The sequence below is a fragment of the Chlorocebus sabaeus genome, chromosome 3 (genome assembly GCF_047675955.1).
Source record: "Chlorocebus sabaeus isolate Y175 chromosome 3, mChlSab1.0.hap1, whole genome shotgun sequence".
Lineage (NCBI taxonomy): Eukaryota > Metazoa > Chordata > Mammalia > Primates > Cercopithecidae > Chlorocebus > Chlorocebus sabaeus.
The window spans coordinates 59,778,025-59,802,426 of record NC_132906.1 but is presented as its reverse complement, the minus strand read 5'-3'; the positions used below and the strand labels follow the sequence as shown (position 1 = coordinate 59,802,426).

Below are 24,402 nucleotides of genomic sequence, written 5' to 3'. Positions count from 1 at the left end.
TTGGAGTGCAATGGCACGATCTCGGCTCACCACAACCTCTGCCTCCCAGGTTCAAGCGATTCTCCTGACTCAGCCTCCCAAGTAGCTGGGATTACAGGCGTGCGCCACCATGCCCTGCTAATTTTGTATTTTTTTAGTAGAGACAGGGTTTCTCCATGTTGGTAAGGCTGGTCTCGAACTCCCAACCTCAGGTGATCCGCCCACCTTGGCCTCCCAAAGTGCTGGGATTACAGGCATGAGCCACCATGCCCAGCCAGAAGGCATACTTTCTAAGCAGGACAAAGATCCAGTAAATAAGGGTCAAAATGGTGCCTCAACTTGTGTTGGGATAAAGTCAACATGCAATTCTAAAGTACATACAAAATATTCAACAACTCTTATGCATCTAATAAAAGATATCATCTAAGAACTGGGTAAGTAACAGGAATAGATTCATAGTCATATGATGGTTGAATTGGTGGAAACATTCGAAAGTCAATATTTTAAACCCCATAGTTTAAACAGTAGGGAATGTGTCCAAAAAGGAACATGGCTTGCCCACGTTATACGCATATTTATAGGTGGCTCTGGGAACTGTTGAGCACTAGCAAATAGCTGGAACTTTAACAGCAATTTATTTACATTGTATCAAAATAACCAGCAAATTCAGTAGTACAAAAAAAAAAAAAAAAAAAAAAATCAACATCCTTGTTAGTTTGCCATGATGTAGACCCAACAGTCACTTGTTCTGGTAGAGCTCTTTATCAAGCTGAATATTCCAAACACTCACAATTTTCCATCATAGTAAACAAGTCAGGGAATGCACAATAGTGATAGCTGGACCATCTCATCACTTATATCTAATAAGTTGAGTGATTGCAACCAAACCATTAAGATATACATATTACTTCTTGAATAAATTCTTATTTCTTGGCCTTATTAAAAGAAAGAATATCATTTTACACTCACTATTTCTGAGATTATTATATGTCTTTGACTTATTTAGAAGGACATTGTCATGATGAAGCTATTCATTCTCTTTTAGAGACATCTTTTTATTGGTGATAGAATTCAGGACCTAGTATCCCTAGATTTAGGCAATTGTGCCCAGGAAAAGTGTCAGTCATAACATAATTAATAGCCTGCAAAAAATGTGAGATCTTGTAAGTTGTTTTGGGAATCTGTCACTTCTATAGTGAAAATAAACCCAGACATAATGAAGTGATCTTGATGAATCAGAAACATTTCTCTCTCCATTTCATGCCTATTCCATTTTTACAACAGCTTTTGGTTTGATTTAATACATTATTATAGGAGAGAGGGCCCATTAAACAGCTATAGAAAATGAGAAATGTGTTCCTTTTAGGTTTTTATACTTTTTAAATGATATTCAGATGATTTTAATTACTACAAAGGCATTGAGATGTTAATATACTTTAGATGAAAGGGAGGGATACTATTTCATCCATCCTTTTCTGCAGTGAATTTCAACTCTGAGAAAATTATTTCTTTTGATCACTCTGATAGCATATAATAAAAGAACAATAAAACATGTGGCTCAATTACCACTGCTTCTCATCAAGCATGAATTAATGAATATAAAATTATTATTAATTGTTTTTCCTGGCTCCCTCTTCATTGGACAACAATTATACATTGCTTTATTTTGATAAGCATTTTGTGTTTAACACTTTGTGAACCAGGCTTTAAGAGGAACACAGGCATGAAATTATTACACAGGAGAATAATTCTTTGAATGTATTAACATTTGGAAAATGCATGATATATTTTAATCTCCCTAGTTTATAGCAGTTTTCCACAACTGCCTTAATTTCTCTAGAATTCTGCCCCCACTTCCATGTTCCATACATCTTTTTTCTAGAAACAGTTGCTATATGCACATAAAATGGTTTAAAAGTGCAATTTCCCAATGTTAATAATACCAGTTCCTCACATGATTATTACATGTTCAATTTCTTCAGAAAACTTTCTTAAAATTAAAATCTATAGCTTGAGTAGTTAAAAATAAGTTAAACAGCGCAACAGAGAATATAATAGATTGTGATCACTATCATTGACAAAATTAATGTTAGTGAATTACATTTACAAACACTTCACATAAAGATTCTATGTAACTGATAGTTCATTTTATTTTTATAAGCCTTTTGTAAATAGGTGCTATGTAATATGAGTATATATAACGTGCTAAAGAACATATCTTTTTAGTCCATAACCATTACTTCTAAAAGATTATATGTATACCCAGATTTTGAAATGCATACAAAGAAAATTTAACAAATAATTACATGTAAGCTATACATGTCGTATGATTTTACCTGTTACCCATCAATCTGTTTCTGTTTTTTAAAACACAATTTTCAAACACTATGTCTGTGATTAAACAATGACACTAAAGTTAAATTGTTTATATGTCCTACCTAGTTCAATAGGCTTAATAAACACATATGCATACATGTTTCCAAAGAGCAAACTAAAACCTGCTTTAGAATCAGAGAATTTGGGAAGCAAAATGAACCTTAGAAATCATGTTATCCAATGCCCCTTATGTTACAAATAATAGCACAGAGATCTGGAAAGTTTAGTGATTTTTGAGGTCTATAAACTTTTTATGTTAACATCTTTCTGCCCAACTGTATAAGAAAAGTGTTGTTAGTATTTCCTTTGCAGATGGAGGAAACATATCTTGCTTTCTTGACAGTTCTTCAGGATGTCAATGTCTATGAACCCGAATTCTTAGAGAATAAAAGGTGAGGAAATGAGAAACTCAGTTTAAATGGAAACCACTCACAGCCAACATATGGAGCAGGGATGGACCTGGCTGGAGAGTAATGCTCACTGCCTATCAGAAGCATCATTCCTTTGACATTGGTATCCGGAACGATTTGAACTTTTTATTGCTAACTCTAACCAGAGACCAGATGGCTCTTTTTATGTGTGTGACCTTATTGAAGACAATTAGATTGCTTATGCAATAACAGAATTATTAATTTTGTATAAGAGTTGATCTTCAATGTGAAAGCTTTTCTAGATTACATATTATTAAGATAAAACTTGTAACTTTTAATTCCTTAATGAGTGCTTTTCATCTTGATTTCCTTGTGCCAGAGTTATGGAATCCACTTTGCTGAAAATTAAAAGAAAAAAGATATGCAAATTCAGTACAAAAACAAGCTCATCATTAAAAATTTCAGACAATTATTCGCCCAAAGGGTAGTGGTAGATTAAGGATTCCACTTTTCCTTCCACTTCTGAAATAATCACTGTGGCTTTTGGTCATACTGTGTATATGATGTACCAGACGCCTGGTATGCATATTTATGAGGTGTCTGAGAGTCATCTCCTGACAACTTATAGGTACTATAAAACATGCAATGCCTATGGAGTACATATAGGGGGAAGACACAAAAACTTCTGAGTCTTTTGGTAATCACACCCGCTAAGCCACATCATGAACTCTGGGAGAATAAAAATTTTAGAGCTACCACCATGCACATCAAGACCCATGATATAACATTAGATCATCATAAGATTACTAATTCAGGAAGAAAAGTGAGTATGAGAACTCTCTGGGGGAAGCAGAATATAGAAGGCAAAGTATGAATATAATTAGGTATGTTCTTGTAATTTATTCTGCAGCCTGATGGAATGTGGGTTTCTGATATTTTTTCAGAGCATTTTCTAGATGTAGTCTCCCAGTGGCTCATTAATATCACACATTTGTCATTAAATTCAATACTTTGGATCCCACATAGGGGTCCCAAGTGTTCCTCTTTCATTCATCATACCAATAAGACAGCAGGAAAAAGTGCCTTTCACATAGTACTGTTGACCATCTTCTCAATATCATTTTGGTTATTTTATCTACTTACTACTGAATCTAAAAGTAAAATGTGGATAGTAGCTTTTAAAAACCAGTCAAGTTTCACAGGACTTAATTTTGCTAATTTATGGTACAATGTGCACATCTCTTAAATCAGCTTTTAAACCTTTCATACGTAGCTTATAAAAAATGTTAGTTAAAAACACAAGTCCTCAATATCCTTTTCTCACATTGCATATGCTAATTAAGAGTACAAATTATAGTAATATTGATCTTAGATGGATAAAAAACTTAAATGCTACATTTTTGTAGAATTACATAGAATTAACTAAATTTTCAATTTAAAAGTAATATTCAAAAGCATTTAATGCAATAACCAAATTTAGTTAAAAATTATACAATATTCAAGTGCAAGCATAAAATGTCATTTACGAATATGAACTTCAATTTAAACAATTATGTGAGTAGAGAATATCTTTTTATGTTTGGAAAAAATGGAAAATTTTCTAAAATGAACGACCTTTTGGTTTAGTTGTATCTATATCTAATCTGATACCAGAAGACAATATAAAAATTGATTGATTTCACACCATTAAACAAAATACTACCATACTATAAATATCTGCAGCTGAATTATTAACTAAATATAATTCATAAAATGTTTTACTTTATTAAAATATATCATTTTAAATGATACCAAATGCTCATTAAGGTTAACAAAAGTGTTAAATGCTTACAGAGTGTAACACTTACCCATAATTTTAGAGTAGCAAGGTTCACAGTGTATTGTCTGTCTATAAATCCAAATACTATCACCCGCTTGTAGATTTTCCAAAGGCCGCTTGCATATTTCACACTAAAGAAAAAATATATATATAAAGTTTCCATTATAAATGAAGTCTAGATTATTAGAGGAACAGACATCATCTCTCTACCATCGAGGCGCCTTTAAGGGATGTCTACCACTGAGGTTTTCTACTTCACTCACAGTGGAGTAGATATAAATGTCCAGAAATTGTTTATGCCAAGGACAAGATGACCATTCAGTATCTCAAACAAACACAAAAATGTGCATTGTTTGCTAACTTAAAGGAGAGCTAGTTACACTGTCCAGGCACAACCTAATGGAGAGAAATAAACTGCTGATCTGACTGGGTTTGGGAAAAAGTTTATTTTGAGTTGTGCTGGTTTGAGGTAGGAAAGGGCTGACCTCTGCTTCAGACCTATCCACTGCTGATTGGCTGACTTCAAAGCATGAGGCTGTCACTGATTGGTTGGCTTTCAGAAGCCAATTCATGGAAGTAAACTGTCATTGATTAATTGGGTTTGTCTAAACCAGTTCATGTGGCTCTCTATTGCTATGGCTATAGAACAACCAGTATTTTTCTAAGAGAGTGAAGATGTTTGTTTTTATTCTCAGTAATATTTTATTGAAATTACACTGAAAATAGAAATAAATGATCTAAAATGTAATAAATGAAAATATTTCTATTTACTAAAAGCAATGATCAGGAGAATATTCTTGCTTTAAATTTTTCTGCATAGTAATTTTAAATAAAAAGCTATAAACTAAGTTTTGTTTAATAGAACATATTTCATAACTAAAAAAACTTTGTTCTCATAACTATACAACATGCAGATTATATCTTTATATAGAATTCTGTACATTATGCCCTAAAATAGAAATGTTTTGCTCAAAATGAGTTACTACATTTCTGATTGCTATGTGTCACTGTTTGAAAGTAATAGAAATAGAAGCAATCAATTGACAAAGTATTGCATTATTTGACTGGATTTGATCATTCGTATCAACCGTAGAATGTTGCACTAGAAAGAAATCATATATTTGACCCATTGTTTCTCCAACTGACTGTACATTAGATTAATCAAGGAGCTTTTTAAAAATACCAATGCCCAATAATTGCCTCTAAGATTCATGATTTAACTGGGGCTGGTCCCAATCATTCTATTTTTCTCTTCATCTCCCCAGATGATTATAATATGCAGCCAGGATTGAGATCCACTGGTCTAGTCAACACCTTATTTTACAGCTATGGAAACTGAGGTCAAGGTAATTTAGATGGCTGTCCAAAGTCACACTGTCACAGTTACAGGCAGAGGCAAAACCAGAACTCAGGTCTTCAGATTCCCATTTAGTGCTTATGCAGTTACACCAAAAACAATGATGTCGATCCACCCAATGCTATGGTGAGAATGCAAAGAAGCATCCTATGAAAGCACAAACTATGAAGTTTTAGCCTACTAATGAAAATTTTATTATTATTTATTGAGTCACAATTAATTACAACTAATTATGCTCTCAAAAGCAGACTGACATTCACCTATTGTTAAACCCATTGGTCCTAATTTCATAAGGTAAGAAACTGCTAACTTTCTTCTCAACAATTTATTTTCTTGTTTTGATTTCATCACATATTTTCTGTAATGCATAATTTAGTAAAGTGTTGCAAAAACTTTTATAAAAAGAACAAGTTGTTTTTTTTTCCCCACTGATTTAAATCTCTAGGGTAAGAGTGAATAAATGTGTCAGTAATCAACTGTAAGTCTAAAGCCAAGATGGTAATTACAAACCTTTGAGGTTTAGGCTGCAGAACTCAGAAATATTTAAGTAGTGTACTATTAATGTGACTGATAGTGCTTCTGAAAGCTTTTGCTTCATCTCATTTATTACATTAAATTATTATTTTTATTCCAGTCATTATGCAATTTTTTATTTAGTTAAGTGAAATAAACACATCCTTACCTTAAAGCAAGTAGAATGGCAGCAAATTTGTAATTCATCTAAAATCATTTTAGTTTCTACACCCAAGGGTTTTCGGCAATAAGTGCACATATCTCTTTCAATGACAGACCTATAGAGATGTAAGCAATTAAAAACAAATTTGCCATAATACAAAAGACAGATATATTCCCTATAAACTCACATAGAAACAGTATGTTAATTTTGATGACACTTTAGAAAATTTCACAAAAATCAAGGAAAGTTTGGAGTTTACTTATTCTAATAATAGAATTGACTCTTCTAGTTATCTCAAAATGATATCAAATAACTAACATGAGAGAAAGTCTAAAATTATTAATTCATCAGAAATCAAGAGTACATCTGGGTGGGACAAAGATGCTCAGTTTCCTAATTAGGAAATATCTCAAGTACTCCTCAGAAGTAGTTGAGGGCTTTTATTTATTAATTTACATATATCGTGTTACAGATTACATGGAAAAAATATGCTGCAGATTAATTTTTAACTCTCAAAATATTCAATAGACCCAAAATAGAAATCCATTCAAGAGCACGTAGATAAACTCGCAAAATGATGAGTCTGTAGTGCCTGGGACTGTAGGGGCCAGAGTCACCAAAACACTCCTCTTGGTGCCACTGTAAGACTCAGGATATAAGGATCCCTATTGTGACAAAATTTATACCCTCCAGCAAGATATAACCCCACCACAAATTTGATGGGGAAGAAAAGAGAGTTTTGTTTATTAAATAACAAATATTAAATATTTGTTAAAATAATGTTCAATGATAAATGATCTGCAGATATGATCAGCAGAATCCAAAATATCCTGAGTCACACCAGAACCTTAAGAAAGGATCCTTTTCCTTTTGTAAGGTCTTAGGACAGTCTTACATAGCACCCTGCAGAGTGTACCAGTTTCAGGGTATTACCATGCAGGCCTGACATTTCCAGAGTAGGATATGCAATGGGATAGTGAAATTAAGCAGCCAATATTTAAATAGTGCTTTATATGATATGTGAAGTGCACTTTTCTCTGCACTTTACTTACATAAACTCACTTACTCTTCACAACATTCCTGACAAGCCAATATTATTATTTTTATCATCATTTTATGAAAAAAGAAACTGAGGCACAAAAGGATAAGTAACTTGCCACTATCATGAAACCAGTGAGTGGAAGAGTGAAGATGTGAATGGAGGCAGCGTGGTCCTAACACAATGAATCCAAAGATCTGTTGCACTCATTGTGTTGAAATAAGTTAGTCATACCCAGGAACCACTAATCTATTACCAAGCCCAGAAGTAGGAGCAAAGAGGAGAGAGAATGGAAGGGAAAAGAAAGTGGGAGAAGAAAGGCATTATAGCAGATAAACTTTATCTAGCTTTATACTTTTCATCATTCTAGTAACATCTTTCTAGGTCTCGTGTATATAAATGAATATTTTCTGCTTTTATCTGTTCTGTACCCGCTTGCTTATAGCTACCTGGCAAATATTTTCCTATGGATTATCCATAAACACACACACATATGTATGCATACACTTAAATTTCCCATTTAAGACTGTAAGCACTTTAAGAGTAGAAAATAGGTGCTCTATGTCCCTCATGCATTCTGCAGGCACTGATCTAGGTGCTGCAAATACAAAGAGTGGTGAGACAGTCTCCTCTGACAAGATGCTCTTTCCACTGGGGAAACCAGATGCATGATATTATGATCACAGTGGAATACAGGTACGTGCACAGAGTGAGGAGAGCAGAGCCAAGAGAACCACCAACCCCTGGGGTGACGTCAGGAAAGCCTTGTCAGAAAAAAGTGCTATATGCATTGTTTGAAGAGGAAAGAGCTCTCAAGGTGGGCTTGGTGGGGTAGGGATGAGGGGATGGTAGAGGAATTCCAAGCAGAGTGAACAGAACATACAAAGGATATTCTGCAGGAGCAGGTTCTGCAGGACCACGGAGAATGTGCAAAAGAAGTTGGACTTTATCCCGTTACATGGGAAACCACTTTAAACAGGATTGACCTGCTTAAATAAGAACTGTAAGAACATCGCCAATTTCACACACTATCAACAGCAAAAGGTTGTGGAACTGACTGGTCTCATGGAGAATCGACTTCTGCACTGATGACTAAGAAAAATTTCAAAGCCACTTTAGGAATAAGGTTTAAAGTGTTTCTATTAAAAGCAATACTTCTATGGAGAATGTTTTCCTCCCTTAAGTTAATAATTGAAATACAAGCTCAGGAAATGCATTGATGTTGGTATTATCTTTATTAAGATCATACAGTTAGTCAAAGATCTTTTCGAAGCATTATGAAAACCTAACTCTGTTTTTTTTTTTTTTTTTTTTTAATTGGTTATCCAGATATTTGTAGTTCTAATGCTGGTGTCGATGAATTTACTACTCAAAGTGGTGTGACTTATAGGCAAGACACTTAGCAAAGCATTGCTAGTGGGCAAAATATTGGAAAAGTGACAAGAAAGGGATATAATTTTGATGTCGGGTTCACCCATGTTTCCCTTAGAAAATGGAACATAGGTTCATGTTCTCAAAAAAAAAAAAAGTACTAAGTACACATTAGGTACCAAGCACTGTGTTAGAAGCTGAGACTACGTAAGAAAATAAAGTATGTCTCTACCCTCAGTGAGTCATATCTCCAGCCCCTGCTATAAAGAAACACCATCAGTGGAACATCAGACATTTGCATGATGGCTTGTTTCCAGGGCTTGAGTTGAAATGCTAATTATTTATTTTCATTTACTTCACTGGAAATCTGCAGGCCATACTCTCGTAAGTGTCACCTAGGTGCCCCACTAAATGTTAAATGGTAAAAGAGGATCATTAACAGCAAAAACCTGGAACGGGGCCAGTTCACCAGCACTCAATCAATCCGCATCATAACTCCACTCCTGGGAACTGAGCTTGGGCCCAGAGTGGGTCACAGCAGCATATGTGCATGGCTGTTTGAAAGCCAAGCAGGTTGCAGAAAAGCACAAGAAGCGGGTGTTGAGCGTGCAGTCTATGGATGCAATGAAGCCTAAATGCTAATAATGTGGTAGCCCTGGGGCCTCCTGGGGATCACCAGGGGCTGGCCTGGGAGGCAGCTGTAAGGCACAGAAAGGTCTGTTGATAATATGCATCAAAATCAGACAGCAGCAACAGCCAGGAAGCCGAGAAACAAATTCCTGGATGCAGAAGTTGTTGTTATTGAGATGCACTTCTGTCCATGCACATACATGACAAGAAACATCAGCAGAACCATCTCCAAGGACAAAGGACAGCATGAAATATATATATATATATATACTCGTATAGTTTATATATACATATATATAAAAATGTGTGTGCATGCATGTGTGTGTGTACTTTTTATGTATGGAAATAAAGACATACTCACCTATCAGAAGTTGAATAAACAGTTTGTATGTATTTTCCGGAGATATTCTCCTGATATCCATCCTTGGGTGGTTTACTAGGAACAAACATATACAGGCATGTGAGAGTCAGGCAATTTTCCTTATGTAGATAAGAAAACACACTCACACCATCTCATGAAGCCTCATAATATTTTATCTTTGTGTATGTTACAAGCCAGGATGATGTACTGACACCTTTTTTAATCTGTAGAAATATTGATACACAAGTCACCCCCAAACTGACATATATACCAAAATAAATAGAGAGTAGGGTAAGGAATACAGGAACAAGTGTGAGCAGGAAAAGAAGTCCTCATCTTTCATGAAATTTATACTTGCACCTCATCTGTTTACTAAAGAAAGCTGCGCAGAATGTAACGTAAAGAAAATACTCAAAGCACAAACAGGGCAAGCACACAGACCCACCATTCACAGGGAGAAACTGAGATTCTTGAACTTTTAGAAAAAGCACCCAAAATTTTTATTTTTACTTGAATATATGCAAGAAAGAATAATTTAGAACGAAAGCAAAAGAAGTATGATTTTTAAAAGTCTTCTCTTTTCTATTATGTAGATTGTCCCAGCTTTTAAACACCACTCTTTCCTGGAGACAAATAAAATCTGTAATGTCCTAACCAGCTGGTTCCCTTAATTGCTTCCCAAGCACTTATGCTATCTGGGCATATATTAAGAATAGAAGCAATATGTTTCTTTATTTCATACAATGAGTGATAACCACATGGCCCTCACTTGGGATTTTTAAATGAGAAACCTATCTCTCTCTCCAAATTTCGTGGAGGCAGACTGCCGTCAGAACTAAAATCTACTTTATGAAACCCATAATCCCACAATGCTACATAAGAATTTGCACATATTTATGTAGGACGTATGTCATGATTCCCATTTTATTGATGAGGAAACTGAGACTGGAAGAGTAACATCACTGAGGCTACATGGTTAGGAAACGACAAAGAAGGATTCAACCTCAAATATAACTCTAGGGATTCTGTACTGTATCACACTGTCTGTCAATGTAGATTTTAGGGAACTTAAGGATGTCCAAGGTACATCACCATCCTTGCTAGGTTAAGGTACAGGAGGCAACCAATCCTTCCAGAGGCTTCTGGCCAACAGACTATTAGCCTGATACGACACAATATTAATATTATCTTTTTATAATGACGGTGCTCAAACTCAGATGCACATTAGGAACATCTGAAGAGTTTGTTAAAACACAGGTTGCTGGGCCGGAGCTGTAGAGTTTCTGATTTAGCAGGCAGGAGTGAGGCCAGAGAATTTGTATTCCTAGAAAGTTCCCAGGTCATGCTTATGGTGGTGGCCCAGAGACGATGCTTTGAGAATTACTGTTCTATATGTGAATATGATACACATATGTACAGGGTATATACAGTATGTACTTTAAAAAAAAAACAACCACAGTCATCATAATAAAATAAGTATGTTTTAGTCTTGGTACTTCCAGGAATCAAGTTAATATTATTTTATCCAACTATCCTATTAATCAAAAAAATCTAGAGCATGATGTTTAGCAGAATATTCCTCATTCTTAAATAAATTATTCATTATGCAAAAATCAATATTGTGGTTGTTTGGCATTAGTTCCCATAAGAAATTTCTTGAAAAATCAAAATGTATTGATGTGACATTCTGTAAGGATAAAAATGTGAGAGATTATGTAAATATAGAAAAAAAGCCTATGTTATTGCTCACCAATATTTCACACCTTGCCTTTACTATAATACTATTTGATATTACTCATCTTTTTACCAATTTATTTCAGATTCAGTAACTACTTGCTATTTTAAAGTTTACTCTGAAGTGTTTTAAATTTTAGTTTAATTGAAAGACAGCAGAAATCACTGACTTGAACACACCAGAGAGTGAGAATTAGATTAAGGAAAAAATCAATCTTGATGTTGCATTTTGCAAGGTAAATTATGCATGGGTTTGAGAAACCTTTTTTGGAAGATCACTCACCTCCTGACATGTATTGAATTTCCTGGATCCCCATCACGACTGCCTTCCACACAGAAGGCTCCCTGAATACTCTTCTCTTAGACCCCTTTGAAATGGGCTTGTCTTAACATATGGGTCATGTATAGCAGCATTTGTGTGCCCCACCATTATTGTACTCCACAATTGGGACAATTCTTGTTTTATATTCCTTGAAAACCAAATGAATTGTTGAGCCCTGACCTTGGTTTACATTTTCCCCAATATCCATCACTCCAAGCAGCAGATTTCAATTGAAACATCAATATCCTACAACTTGGGCCAGGACGCACTACTCAAATTTATACCCCTTATTTTAGATTGGCAGTAAACAACTGTAGATAGAATCAGTTAATTCAAGTGGAACTCCAAATTAGTATAGGAATAGTTGTGCATTTTATAAAGCTTATTTTAACCATATAGTTATATGCATTTATGTGAGGACTTTCAAATGGCAACCCTATTATGTATACATGTGTTATATTAAAATATTATTGAGTTCATCTAATGACTACAATTATTTATAGCCCAAGTACATAATATCAGAAACATTATAGAGAATTATATATGTAGAACTCAGTGTACTCATAAATGGTCTTCTATTTGAAAGAAGCACACCCTAAAACAATAGCATCTCTTATTAAACATAGATCCTTTCAAAATTATAAAATGAAGCAAAATATTTGAAATAAATGTTGAATACCTATTCTCCACATATGTCCTTGTGTACACAACAGTATCCTTTGGTCCTGCCTGCTTGGCTCCAGTGTTAGAGCTGCAAAACAAATCATTTTACTTCATGTTTAAAGTTTATTTGCAAGGATAACATAAACAAGGCTATTTTCTAATTCAAAGCAAAATGTAATGCATGTATGTTCCTTCTGAGCTATAATTGTTGAAACATGATGTTAGAGTGGTATTAATACAGCACTGCAAAAATTTTTTGTCTCCCATTTTGTTTTTAACTTCCACTGTCTTGGTTTACTTCCTAAGTATTGTTACAAAACTTGATCACTCGGTAATTCTTTTATAGAACATGAGGATTATTTTTGAATATTTGTGTAATATGTTATAGTGTCTCTTTCTTTGATGTCTCATTCATATTTCCAAACCATAACTTTCTTCATGAACCTCAAACCAAAAGTAGACCTTAATTAGCTATCATGACAATATCTGATTTAACCAAGCCTTTAGATCTACCTAAAGAATGTCACACTAATGTCACAATCATGCTTTTTTAAATTGCAGACTTTTTAAGGGAAAATCACGTTTGATATTTTCCTACCAGATGTCACACAATGACACATTCATGAACTCAATACTTTTGAGTAAAGCTGTTTATACAGGTAACCCCACATAAAATTAGAAATTTCTGCATTTCAAAGAAAGGGTCAAGTTGGGTGTGGGGTATCTTTATAAAACAAAAGGAGAATAGTCCTGTCGTTTATTCTGCAGTTGGCCACAGTACCTGAGATTGTTCCTGGCTTCGTAAGAATGGGAAGCAATTCTTGTGGACTGGTTGTGCAGAGGGTTGGTGAACTCGTTGACTTGGGCATCTAGCCTGATAAAGCAAACACAAGTATTTGGCACTTCAAATCAAGGTCACTAGAAGTTTTTTGTGTTATTAAAATTCTTCTCAATTAACATTATTTTACAATGTGAATCTTTTTGTGTTTGCCTGGCTTCTGCACAGATAACACAAATAGAATGCATGTACTATTTTACTCCCTCTACGGAAACCTCTGCCTTACCTTTAAGAATAATCTGTACGTATGTGCCACATTAGCTAACATTGCTCTTTTTTTTTTTTCCCCGAGATGGAGTCTCGCTCTGTGGCCCAGGCTGGAGTGCAGTGCCGTGATCTTGGCTCATTGCAAGCTCTGCCTCCTGGGTTCACGCCATTCTCCTGCCTCAGCCTCCCGTGTAGCTGGGACTACAGGCGCCCGCCACCGCACCCGGCTAATTTTTTTTTTTTGTATTTTTAATAGAGACGGGGTTTCACCGTGTTAGCCAGGATGGTCTCTATCTCCTGACCTCGTGATCCGCCCCTCTCGGCCTCCCAAAGTGCTGGGATTACAGGCGTGAGCCACCGCGCCCGGCCTAACATTGCTCTTTTTATCAAGGACAGAAATCATCTGAAATTGGTTTCTGTAACATTTTCACACCAGTAATGCCATTATAGAAAGCTTCCCATGTATAATATATCTAAGAATTTATCAATTGCATGAAAATGATCCAGGGGTTGCTTTGAGAAATTCCAGTCTTCATTTTGTTTTTAATGGAAGGCAATATCTTGAAGATGGCAGAAGAACTCTGACCTAGATTTCTGCTCATCTAAAAATGTCATGATACTTAACAAAATGTAAGCATATGTGCTTTTTCCTATGGAAGAGAGGAGATTCTTAATGCAAAAATAGAGAAAATTTTAGCTCCTTTTGCTCCTCCATGTTAATAAACTCTGACATAGAAGAGATATGAAAACCTAAATGAGAGTTTAGGTCTTAATCAAGCCTTATCATTCTCAAACAGGCTGATTTCCAGATAGCTCTTAAAGAAGAAGAAAGCGTTTGTTTACATATTATCTCTGGCATACAGAAAACCATCTGGTTTTAAGGCAGATGTTTCACAAAACATCCAAGTGAGTTAAAATTTTACTAAGTGATGAGAAGGTGGAATTAATATTATTAGGTTTTCTAACATGATTGCTAGAATATGTCATCCCAAGAATCACAAACCTAGCTAAGAATCGTTTGAAAATGTTCAGATCATATAATATACAATACAAAACCCAACTTTAACAAGTAGAGAGCTTCAAAGGACAAAGATTATCTATGAGTTTGAAATGCATTTGTATTGTCCTCAGCAATAGAATATTAATTTTAGATCTTTCCTGCTTTCTCTTGTAGGCATTTAGTGCTATAAATTTCCCTCTACACACTGCTTTAAATGTGTCCCAGAGATTCTGGTATGTTGTGTCTTTGTTCTCATTGGTTTCAAAGAACATCTTTATTTCTGCCTTCATTTCGTTATTTACCCAGTAGTCATTCAGAAGCAGGTTGTTCAGTTTCCATGTAGTTGAGCGGTTTTGAGTGAGTTTCTTAATCCTGAGTTCTAGTTTGAATGCACTGTGGTCTCAGAGACAGTTTGTTATAATTTCTATTATTTTACATATGCTGAGGAGTGCTTTACTTCCAATTATGTGGTTAATTTTGGAATAAGTGCGATGTGCTGCTGAGAAGAATGCATACTCTGTTGATTCAGGGTGGAAAGTTCTGTAGATATCTATTAGGTCCGCTTGGTGCGGAGCTGAGTTCAATTCCTGGATATCCTTTTTAACTTTCTGTCTTGTTGATATGTCTAATGTTGACAGTGGGGTGTTAAAGTCTCCCATCATTATTGTGTGGAAGTCTAAGTCTCTTTGGAGGTCTCTAAGGACTTGCTTTATGCATCTGGGTGCTTCTGTATTGGGTGCATATATATTTAGGATAGTTAGCTCTTCTTGTTGAATTGATCCCTTTATCATTATGTAATGGCCTTCTTTGTCTCTTTTGAACTTTGTTGGTTTAAAGTCTGTTTTACACTGTTAGTGGGACTGTAAACTAGTTCAACCATTGTGGAAGACAGTGTGGCGATTCCTCAAGGATCTAGAACTAGAAATACCATTTGACCTAGCCATCCCATTACTGGGTATATACCCAAAGGATTATAAATCATGTTGCTATAAAGACACATGCACACATATGTTTATTGCAGCACTATTCACAGTAGCAAAGACTTGGAATCAACCCAAATGTCCATCAGTGACAGACTGGAGTAAGAAAATGTAGCACATATACACCATGGAATACTATGCAGTCATAAAAAAGGATGAGTTTGTGTCCTTCGTAGGGACATGGATGCAGCTAGAAACCATCATTCTCAGCAAACTATCGCAAGGACAAAAAACCAAACACCGCATGTTCTCACTCATAGGTGGGAATTGAACAATGAGAACACTTGGACACGGGAAGGGGAACATCACACACTGGGTCCTGTCGTGGAGTGGGGGGAGGGGAGAGGGATAGCATTAGGAGATATACTTAATTGTAAATGACGAGTTAATGGGTACAGCACACCAACATGGCACATGTATACATATGTAACAAAGCTGCATGTTGTGCACAGGTACCCTAGAACTTAAAGTATATATATATATATATATATAAAGAATATCAAAAATCACCAGTTTGCAAAATCCACAAACAGGAGAGATAAGTGATTTGCCAACAGTACTGTTATGGACTGAGATGTATTCCCCCAAAATTTATATGTTTAAGCCCTAACCTTCAACATGACTACATTTGGAGACAGGGTTAATAAGGAGGTAATAAAGGTCATCTGTGGTTCCACAGAACTGGAATCCTCATAAAAAGAGGAAGAGTTACCAGAGATGTCTTTTCTTCTGTGTACAGAGGAAAGGCCATGAGAGTACACAGTGAGAAGGTGGCCATCTGCAAGCCAGGAAGAGAGGCCTCACCAAAACCAATCCTGATAGGATCTTGCTCTTGGGCTTCTAGCCTCCAGAGCTGTGAAAAAATAAATGTCCATTGTCTAAGCCACCCAGTCTGTGGTATTTTGTTAAGGCAGCCCACGCTGACTAATACTGGTATCTTTTCCCAGTTGTGTTTATAATGTGATTAATGACAATGACTTCATGGAAGATTTAATTTTTAGAACTGTGAACAAAAACCAAATGCTAGGTTTGTAATGTGGTACAACAAACTCTTTGATGGATTTTGCTCCTCATGTAGACTTTAAGGATGATAATTTAAACAAATAAACCATTATTTTGGAGTAACTTTAAATGTACAGAAAAATTGCAAAGATAACACGGAGAATCCCTGTACACCTTCACCCAGATTCCCTTAAGGTTAATATCTTATGTAATTATAACAGAGTTGTCAAACCTACAGAATTAATATTTGTACCGTACTATGAACTAAACTACAGATTCTATTCATGTTTCACTAGTTTTTCCATTGGTGACTATTTTCTGTTTCAGAATACAATCCAGGATACCATATCTACATATCCATCATGTCTCTTTGGCTGCCTAGGGTCTGTGATAGTCTGCCAAGTCTTTGTTTTTCATGGGATAGTGATAGATTTTATGACAGAAATTTTATCTTAATGACAATTAAGTTGTAAGACCAATTTTTTCTTATTTAGAACCAGAGGAATAGAGTTGGGGAGACAACACTTCGGCAACCAACAAAACAGCCCATGGTGCCTTTTAAAATGCTACTGGGCCCCATATCCAGATATTTTAATTTAACTGGTTTGGGGTACAGCTTGGTCACTGGGAACCTTTAAAGCTTTCCAGTGAGTCCCTTATACAGTCAAGGTTGAGAATCACCGCCTTAGAGGTTGGGAAGTCCAACATCTTACTCAAAAGAGCATTGATTCTCAAAGCGTAGTCCCTGGAATAGCGAGTGAATCTGATGTACCCAAAAGTTTGAGAACCAGTGTAATAGAAGAATCTCTGCCAAATTATTCCTCTCAAATGCCTTGAATAATCCTTGTAAAGGAGAATTCATGACTCATAGCATATGTCACTTGACGGCTTAATTGTTAGGAAGTTATCCTCCATTGAAACAAACTGCTGAATTGTAATTTCCAATCAATGGTCACAGTTTTGTTTCTTAATTAAGCAATGACTCTACAACTACAAACCCAAACATTGTATTGAATCTTATAGAATTCCAAATGGATTTACACTTGAGAAAATGTTCCCTGCAGTGGAAATTCACCTTGAAAATTTACCTAAAACCCTCATACACTGCATATGAGAATATAAAATGATATGGCTGCTTTGAAAGCAGTCTAGCAGTTCTTCAAATGGTTAAACATAAAATTACTCTACAATCCATCAATTTCATGCGTGGTATATACCTAAGAGAAATAAAGACACATTTTCACACAAAAACTCATATATGAATGTTCATAGCAACATTATTCACAATAGTGAATTAAAACCCAATATTGAAACAATCCAAATGCCATCAAGTGATGAATAGATAAATAAAATTGTCTGACCACCTTATCATTATATGATTTGAAAAGTATTACGGTCCTTAAAATCTGTGAAAGGGCTCTATGAAATTAATTTCACTCACAGTCACAAACCATTTAGTTTAGGGAAAGACTTTATCATTTAGAATTGAAATAAAAATACTTAAACTTATTCCTGTTGAGTCCAGGAAAAAAAAAAAAAAAAAAAAAAAAAAAAAAACCAAAACTAAAGCTTCAGAAGTAGACTCAGAAACAAAAGTTTTTCCTTGACCTTCTCCTGCCCTCCTATCTCAGTTTCATTCTCCCGCAAGGATAGCCAAATAAACTAGAATCCCTCTTCCCCAAGGCAAGTCATACAAACCAAAACCCCTTTTCCCCAAAGCCAGCCGTAAAACCTAAAATTATTACTCTACCTATCCCTTCACCTTTCTTTCTACATAAAAACTGGCCATAAAGAAATTATCTGACATCCCTTGTTTGACTGTAGGTCATAAGACCCCCATTCCAGAATGATTCTGCCCCATGCCCAGAAGGAAGGAATGCATGCTCAAGAGGTTAAGAAGAATCTAGGGACACAGGCCTTGCTGGCTTTCCCCATTCAGTCTGTTGCCATTAGGTCATATTCTTTTTGTCCAATTGTATTTCTTCATGGCTCTCTGTACTTTATTGAACCTAAGTATTAAATGGACAATTTCCCCTATATCTTTGGGTCTTCATTCTGAAGGCTCCCATCACAGGTTAAATAAATTTATATGCCTTTTCTCTAATTACTCTGCCTTTGATTTTTCAGCAAAGCTTCAGAGGGCAAAGTGGAACTTTCCCCTTTGCTCCTACCTTCTTAACGAATCAAATTAGAAAACATATATTTGCTTGCGCATCCAATTATGATGTAAAGTGAATACATTCATAAAATGAATCACGTCTCAGTTTAGCAGATTTTCCTGGGATGCTTATTTAGATTTTTAATTTGATTCATTAAAGTACCTGAAGAGGTAGAATAAGCTGAAGTTACAAAGTAGCCAAAACTGAGAGGCAACACAAAATTTTGGTTATCAAACAGAAGACCAGCAGAGAATAAGGAAGCCAATAGGTACAGGGAAGGATAGGAAAAAGATGGACAAAATCCAATACTCAGTGACTAGCTGAGTTGCATTAGTGACAAAGAACTCTAGTTAATGTCCAAAGGTTCCAAACTTCTTCAGGTCAAGAATGAACAATATTCCAAGTGAGATCTTTCTGAGGCCTGGCAAAGCCACCATTCCTGCTCTTGAACTTCCATGAAATTCCATTTCCTCATTAATCCCTCTGATAAAATCCCATTTCATTAACAAGTCCAATGGAACTGGAACACTTCTTAAATTAAATGGGAAATTCCTTAATTATACTTAATAATTTACTTGTAATTTTTTTTACCCCAATCACTTTCAAATAATACTTGAATGAGATTAGTTTAAGTGTAAGCCCAGTCCTATTCCCAAAAGAATTCATGTATTTCCAGGATAAGCAGATCCTACTGAAAATTTATCCTCTGTCATTCTCTCAAAGACTTCCTCAAGGTCACAAACAGAAGGAAGAAGATGATTTGGGGAATTAAAGGAATGGAAAGAAACTATCTACCTGTGGAATTCAGGAATCTTTTATAGACAATATGAAAAAGAAAAGTGAGCCAGCTCTTTTGCTAGCTTTTCCATTCTCTGCAGATGAAATCAACAATATCATTTCTTTACATAAAAAAATTAATACAAAAGGCAACTGCACCTTATGAAGCTGAAAATAGTAAGCTATTGTGTTTAGTATTCCCTCATATATAGGGGTAAGAATTGCTAAACATGGAAAAGTTAATTTTTCCTAAAGTATACAGTCTGTGACAAAAATGAAGTATAGCTCCTGTCCTAACCTTTCTTGTAATGGCCAATAAGGTGTCACAGTTTTAAAGCTATTATACCCTATGGTGTAAAGAAATTTCAAAATTAGCTCCTGTTTTGTGACTGTGATAAATTCATGCATTCTTTTAGCACTAGGCATCCAGGGAAGAGATTCCCAGAGTGCTTTCTGCACTGCTGAGAGCTTACCAAGCAACAGTAAGTAAAAATAAATCTTCACAGCCCCAAAGAGCTTTGAATTTCCATGATGCCATTTATACTAAGCAATAGAACAGCAGGCCCTGAGTCAGAAATTCTACAGAATTAGAATTATGTTAATTTTTTCACTATTAGCTATTAAGCACCACATAAATTTTTGTATTTGGATTATATATATATACACACACACACACAATCCAAATTATATATTATATAATGTATAATATTATATATCTAATCTTCTAAGGCTATACAATATATGCAGATACATATGGAATTCATAAGAAAAAAGTGAATTATAATAAGCTTTACCTTACATTCTTGTTTTCAGAAACATGAGAATTTACTTCAATTAATTTTTCCAAGTTCTGGTCTCTAAGGAAAAAAAATATGTTATTTATATATACATGTATATATGATTTAGTTACAACATAATGACAGGAAATAAGAAAATACTGAAACATCTAAAAATCAGCACATAATCTTAGACACAGTCATTTGTGACCTATCAGGCTATGGGAGATTGAATATCTAACATTGAGCTATTTGATCCATACAACTCATGGATCGAACATGGAAGTATGGATTACATTGTGAAAGAGAAATAAAGAACTAACTTTTTGGAAGGTTTGGGAAATCTGATCTGAAAAGAAATCAATAATTTTTATTCACATTCAGTTCATTTTTCTTTTCTCATTGATGTATAATAGATGTACATAGTTTCGGGGTACGTGTGATGATTTAATACATTCATATAATTTGTAAAGATCAAATCAGTGCACTTGGGCTATCTATCACCTTAAATATTTATCTTTTCTTTATGCTAGAATCATTCAACATTTTCTCATCTAGTTATTTGGAAATGCATAATCAATAATTGTAAACTATAGTCATCCTACTGATCTAATACTACGTCTTATTTCTTTTATCAAACTGCATATTTCTACCCATTAATCAACTTCTTTTCAGCTAACATTTAATGAGTATTATCTCTGTGTCATGAAGTACTAACTGTGTTTTCACATGGATTATCTCATTCAGATCTCACAAAAGTCCTGCAGAACAGTATCTGGATCTCAGAAAGGCAAAGTCAGTTTTCCAAGGCCAATTAACGAATTTTCAGAAGAGTCAAGATTTGAGATGATGTCATCTGCCCACCTGAAATCAATTCTTAGATGTTTACCCAGAGACCTTATTTAGGCTTTGGGGATCACAGAAACAAGGGAAATCAACTCAAAATTTGAATAAATAATTCATTATGTGGGGGATAAATGGAGTGATTTGATTCTTATATCTTGGCCTGCATTAATGATTTGACACCCTTTTATGAGACACAAGATCCTCTGGTATGTTATTTATATATTAGGTATAACATTGATAGTTCTTTTTTTTTCTTTTTTCATGAGTTATGAAAAGTCTTTGTCATAGGGTAGGAGCACTGTTTAGAAGTCAAAACAATGAGGCCCAGTTTTTTCCTTACTTCTGTGAGCAAGTTAGGCAACCATTCTAAACTTCATTTTGCATATTAGTCTGTTTTCACGCTGCTATAAAGAACTGCCTGAGACTAGGTAATTTATGAAGAAAAGAGGTTTAATTGACTTACAGTTCCATATGGTTGGGGAGGCTCTAGGAAACTTACAATCACCGCAGAAGATGAAGGAGAAGCAAGTACCTTCCTCATAAGGCGGCAAGAGAGAGAGCCAGGGGGAACCAAAACTACTTTTAAACCATCAGATCTCATGGAAACTCACTGACTCTCATGAGAACAGCATGGGGGGAACTGTCCTCATGATCCAATCACCTCCCACTAGGTTCCTCCCTTGACATGTGGAGATCATAATCTGAGATAATATTTGGGTGGGGACACAGAGCCAAACCATATCATTTTGTAAAGAAGGACACTAATGTCCAAACTCACACAATTGTGGTGAGAATGAGTAAGTTAATGTAAATAAAATTCATGGCACAATGATACGGTTTTGCTGTGTCCCCACCCAAATCTCACCTTGAATTGTAATAATCCCTATATGTGAAGGGTGGAGCCAGGTGTAGATAATTGAATCATGGGAGTGGTTGTCTCCACACTGGTCTTGTGGTAGTGAACAAGTCCTAAGAGATCTGATGGTTTTTTAAATGGGAGTTCCCCTAAACAAGCTCTCTTGCCTGCCACCATGTAAGACATGCCTTTGCTCCTCCTTTGCATTACACCATGATTGTGAGACCTCCCCAGCCATGTGACACTGTGAGTCCATTAAACCACTTTTTATTTATAAATTACCCAGTCTCAGATATGTCTTTATTAGCAGCATGAGAACAGACTAATACACACACAGTGACTACAGTTGTGGGTGAATTGAATAAGCATTAAAAAAAAAAAATAGAAGTGCAGTGATCCTGCAGTTGGCACTATTGATTCCACATTTGAGAGGCCACTTTCACATTTTTATTTCTGTTCTAAATTGTCACATCTTTGGAATTAACTCTGTTTTTTAAAAATCTCCCCTCTCATGGTCCTAAATAGTGGGTTCAAATAAGGTTATTATACATGGAATCAGTATATAGACTCTCACTCACAAATATTGATAAAGATGCAAAATACAGTAAAATGTTCTCATGTTTATGTGGGGTAAGATTTAATACTCTTTTTACATAACATCCAAGCTGTCAACATTGGTATAATATGCAAATTCGGCAGCATTCCCTAGCCATACTTAAGCCGCACATGTAAAACACTAACTGCATACTTTTGAAACTGTAGAAAATAGGGTAAATTACTTTTTAAGTGAGTTACAGTGGAACTATGCCAATTAATGTAGGTAGAAAGTACTAGGTTTCAGAAGTAGCTCGGAAGTATCAAATTATTGGCTCTGCAGTCCGAATGATATAAAAATCAAAACTGAATTCTTCTACGTAACTGCAAGAACTGAGTAAGATAATCTACTACCCTAAATCCTGCGAACTTAGAAATAGTGACTAGAATCTTTGAATTTGCCTAATCCTTGATGGTCTCCACTAATTACTAGAGCCATCTTCTTGGCATAAGGGGCCACTAAACTATTTTAACAACCTTCGCCATTAAGAGATCTTCCCCTTAATGTTTTAAGTAATACTTTACTAAATATTTGGGGATAGTGGAATAAAATTAAAGGGAGTATCATGGTATTCCATGATCCAGTTTCCTAGAAATGTCAAACTGGGATGGTGGGCAGTGGTAAATAGTGGAAGATCATCAGGAGGTGTGAATCTTGGGCAATTAGAACTTTGTTTCTCAAAGCGATTCCCCTTCCAGTGCTAATGCTGGAGGAACTGAGTGCTAGTTTTATAGGGAAACTGGTGGCTTTCATTACAACTTGAGAGTAGGGTCATATTATTATGGCCTAATATGGCCTTGCACATAGTAGCTGCTCCATAATTTAATTTAATTCCACAAATTAATTCCATTTGTGGAATCAATTTAAATTATTAATTTAAATTATCTTTTCTTTTTTGGGGAAACCTCTTACAACCTTACCCAGCTCTGAGAAAAGATATTAAAGGAACCCCAAGGGAAAGTATTAGCCTAGACCATGAACCTTTAAGATTGTCTGGTCTGTCTATATCTAGGGACATAGTATCCACCAAATTCATGTGGAAAAAAGACCAGTAAAGCCAGTTATGGACATTTCACCTCCATCTCTGTCCATCACCCAGCACCTGCCTTGCTTCACCCCTGAATGCACGTATTATATTTATTTCCTTTTTGCACAGCTCCCAGTCCTGGCTTTGTTTCATTATCTTTGGTGCTTGTTCTGGGTTGAATTATATACTCCCCCAAATTCATATGTTGAAGTCCTAACCCCCAATACCTCAGAACGTGACCTTACTTAGAGATAAGTGTCCTCAGAGGTAATCAAGTTACAAATAGTGTCTCTAAGATGAAATTTGGACTCAGACACACACAAAGGGAAGACAAAGTGAAGACATAAAGTGAAGACAGTTTTCTGGCCGGGCGCGGCAGCTCACACCTGTAATCCCAGCACTTTGGGAAGCTCAGGCGGGTGGATCACAAGGTCAGGGGTTCCAGACCAGCCTCACCAACATGGTGAAACCCCGTCTCTACTAAAAATACAAAAATTAGTTGAGCGTGGTGGCAGGTGCCTGTAATCCCAGCTACATAGGTGGCTGAGGCAGGAGAATTGTGTGAACGGGGGAGGCGGAGGTTGTAGTGAGTCGAGATCGCACCATTGCACGCCAGTGTGGGCGACAGGGCTAGACTCCGT

The 24,402-nt window shown here is 35.6% G+C and overlaps 1 protein-coding gene across 1 annotated transcript in view; it reads right to left on the bottom strand.

Moving 5' to 3' along the window:
- Positions 1 to 2,109: 2,109 nt before the first annotated feature.
- The window catches only part of SCEL (sciellin), a 110,769-nt gene continuing 88,476 nt past the window's right edge, over positions 2,110 to 24,402 (bottom strand). The window contains exons 28-34 of the mRNA XM_007960628.3: positions 20,456 to 20,518; positions 13,480 to 13,572; positions 12,715 to 12,786; positions 9,980 to 10,054; positions 6,585 to 6,693; positions 4,574 to 4,676; positions 2,110 to 3,124 (exon numbers count right to left, since the gene is read on the bottom strand). Coding sequence (XP_007958819.2) covers positions 3,108 to 3,124; positions 4,574 to 4,676; positions 6,585 to 6,693; positions 9,980 to 10,054; positions 12,715 to 12,786; positions 13,480 to 13,572; positions 20,456 to 20,518 — 532 coding nt within the window. The 3' untranslated portion in view covers positions 2,110 to 3,107. The remainder of the gene's footprint in view (positions 3,125 to 4,573; positions 4,677 to 6,584; positions 6,694 to 9,979; positions 10,055 to 12,714; positions 12,787 to 13,479; positions 13,573 to 20,455; positions 20,519 to 24,402) is intronic.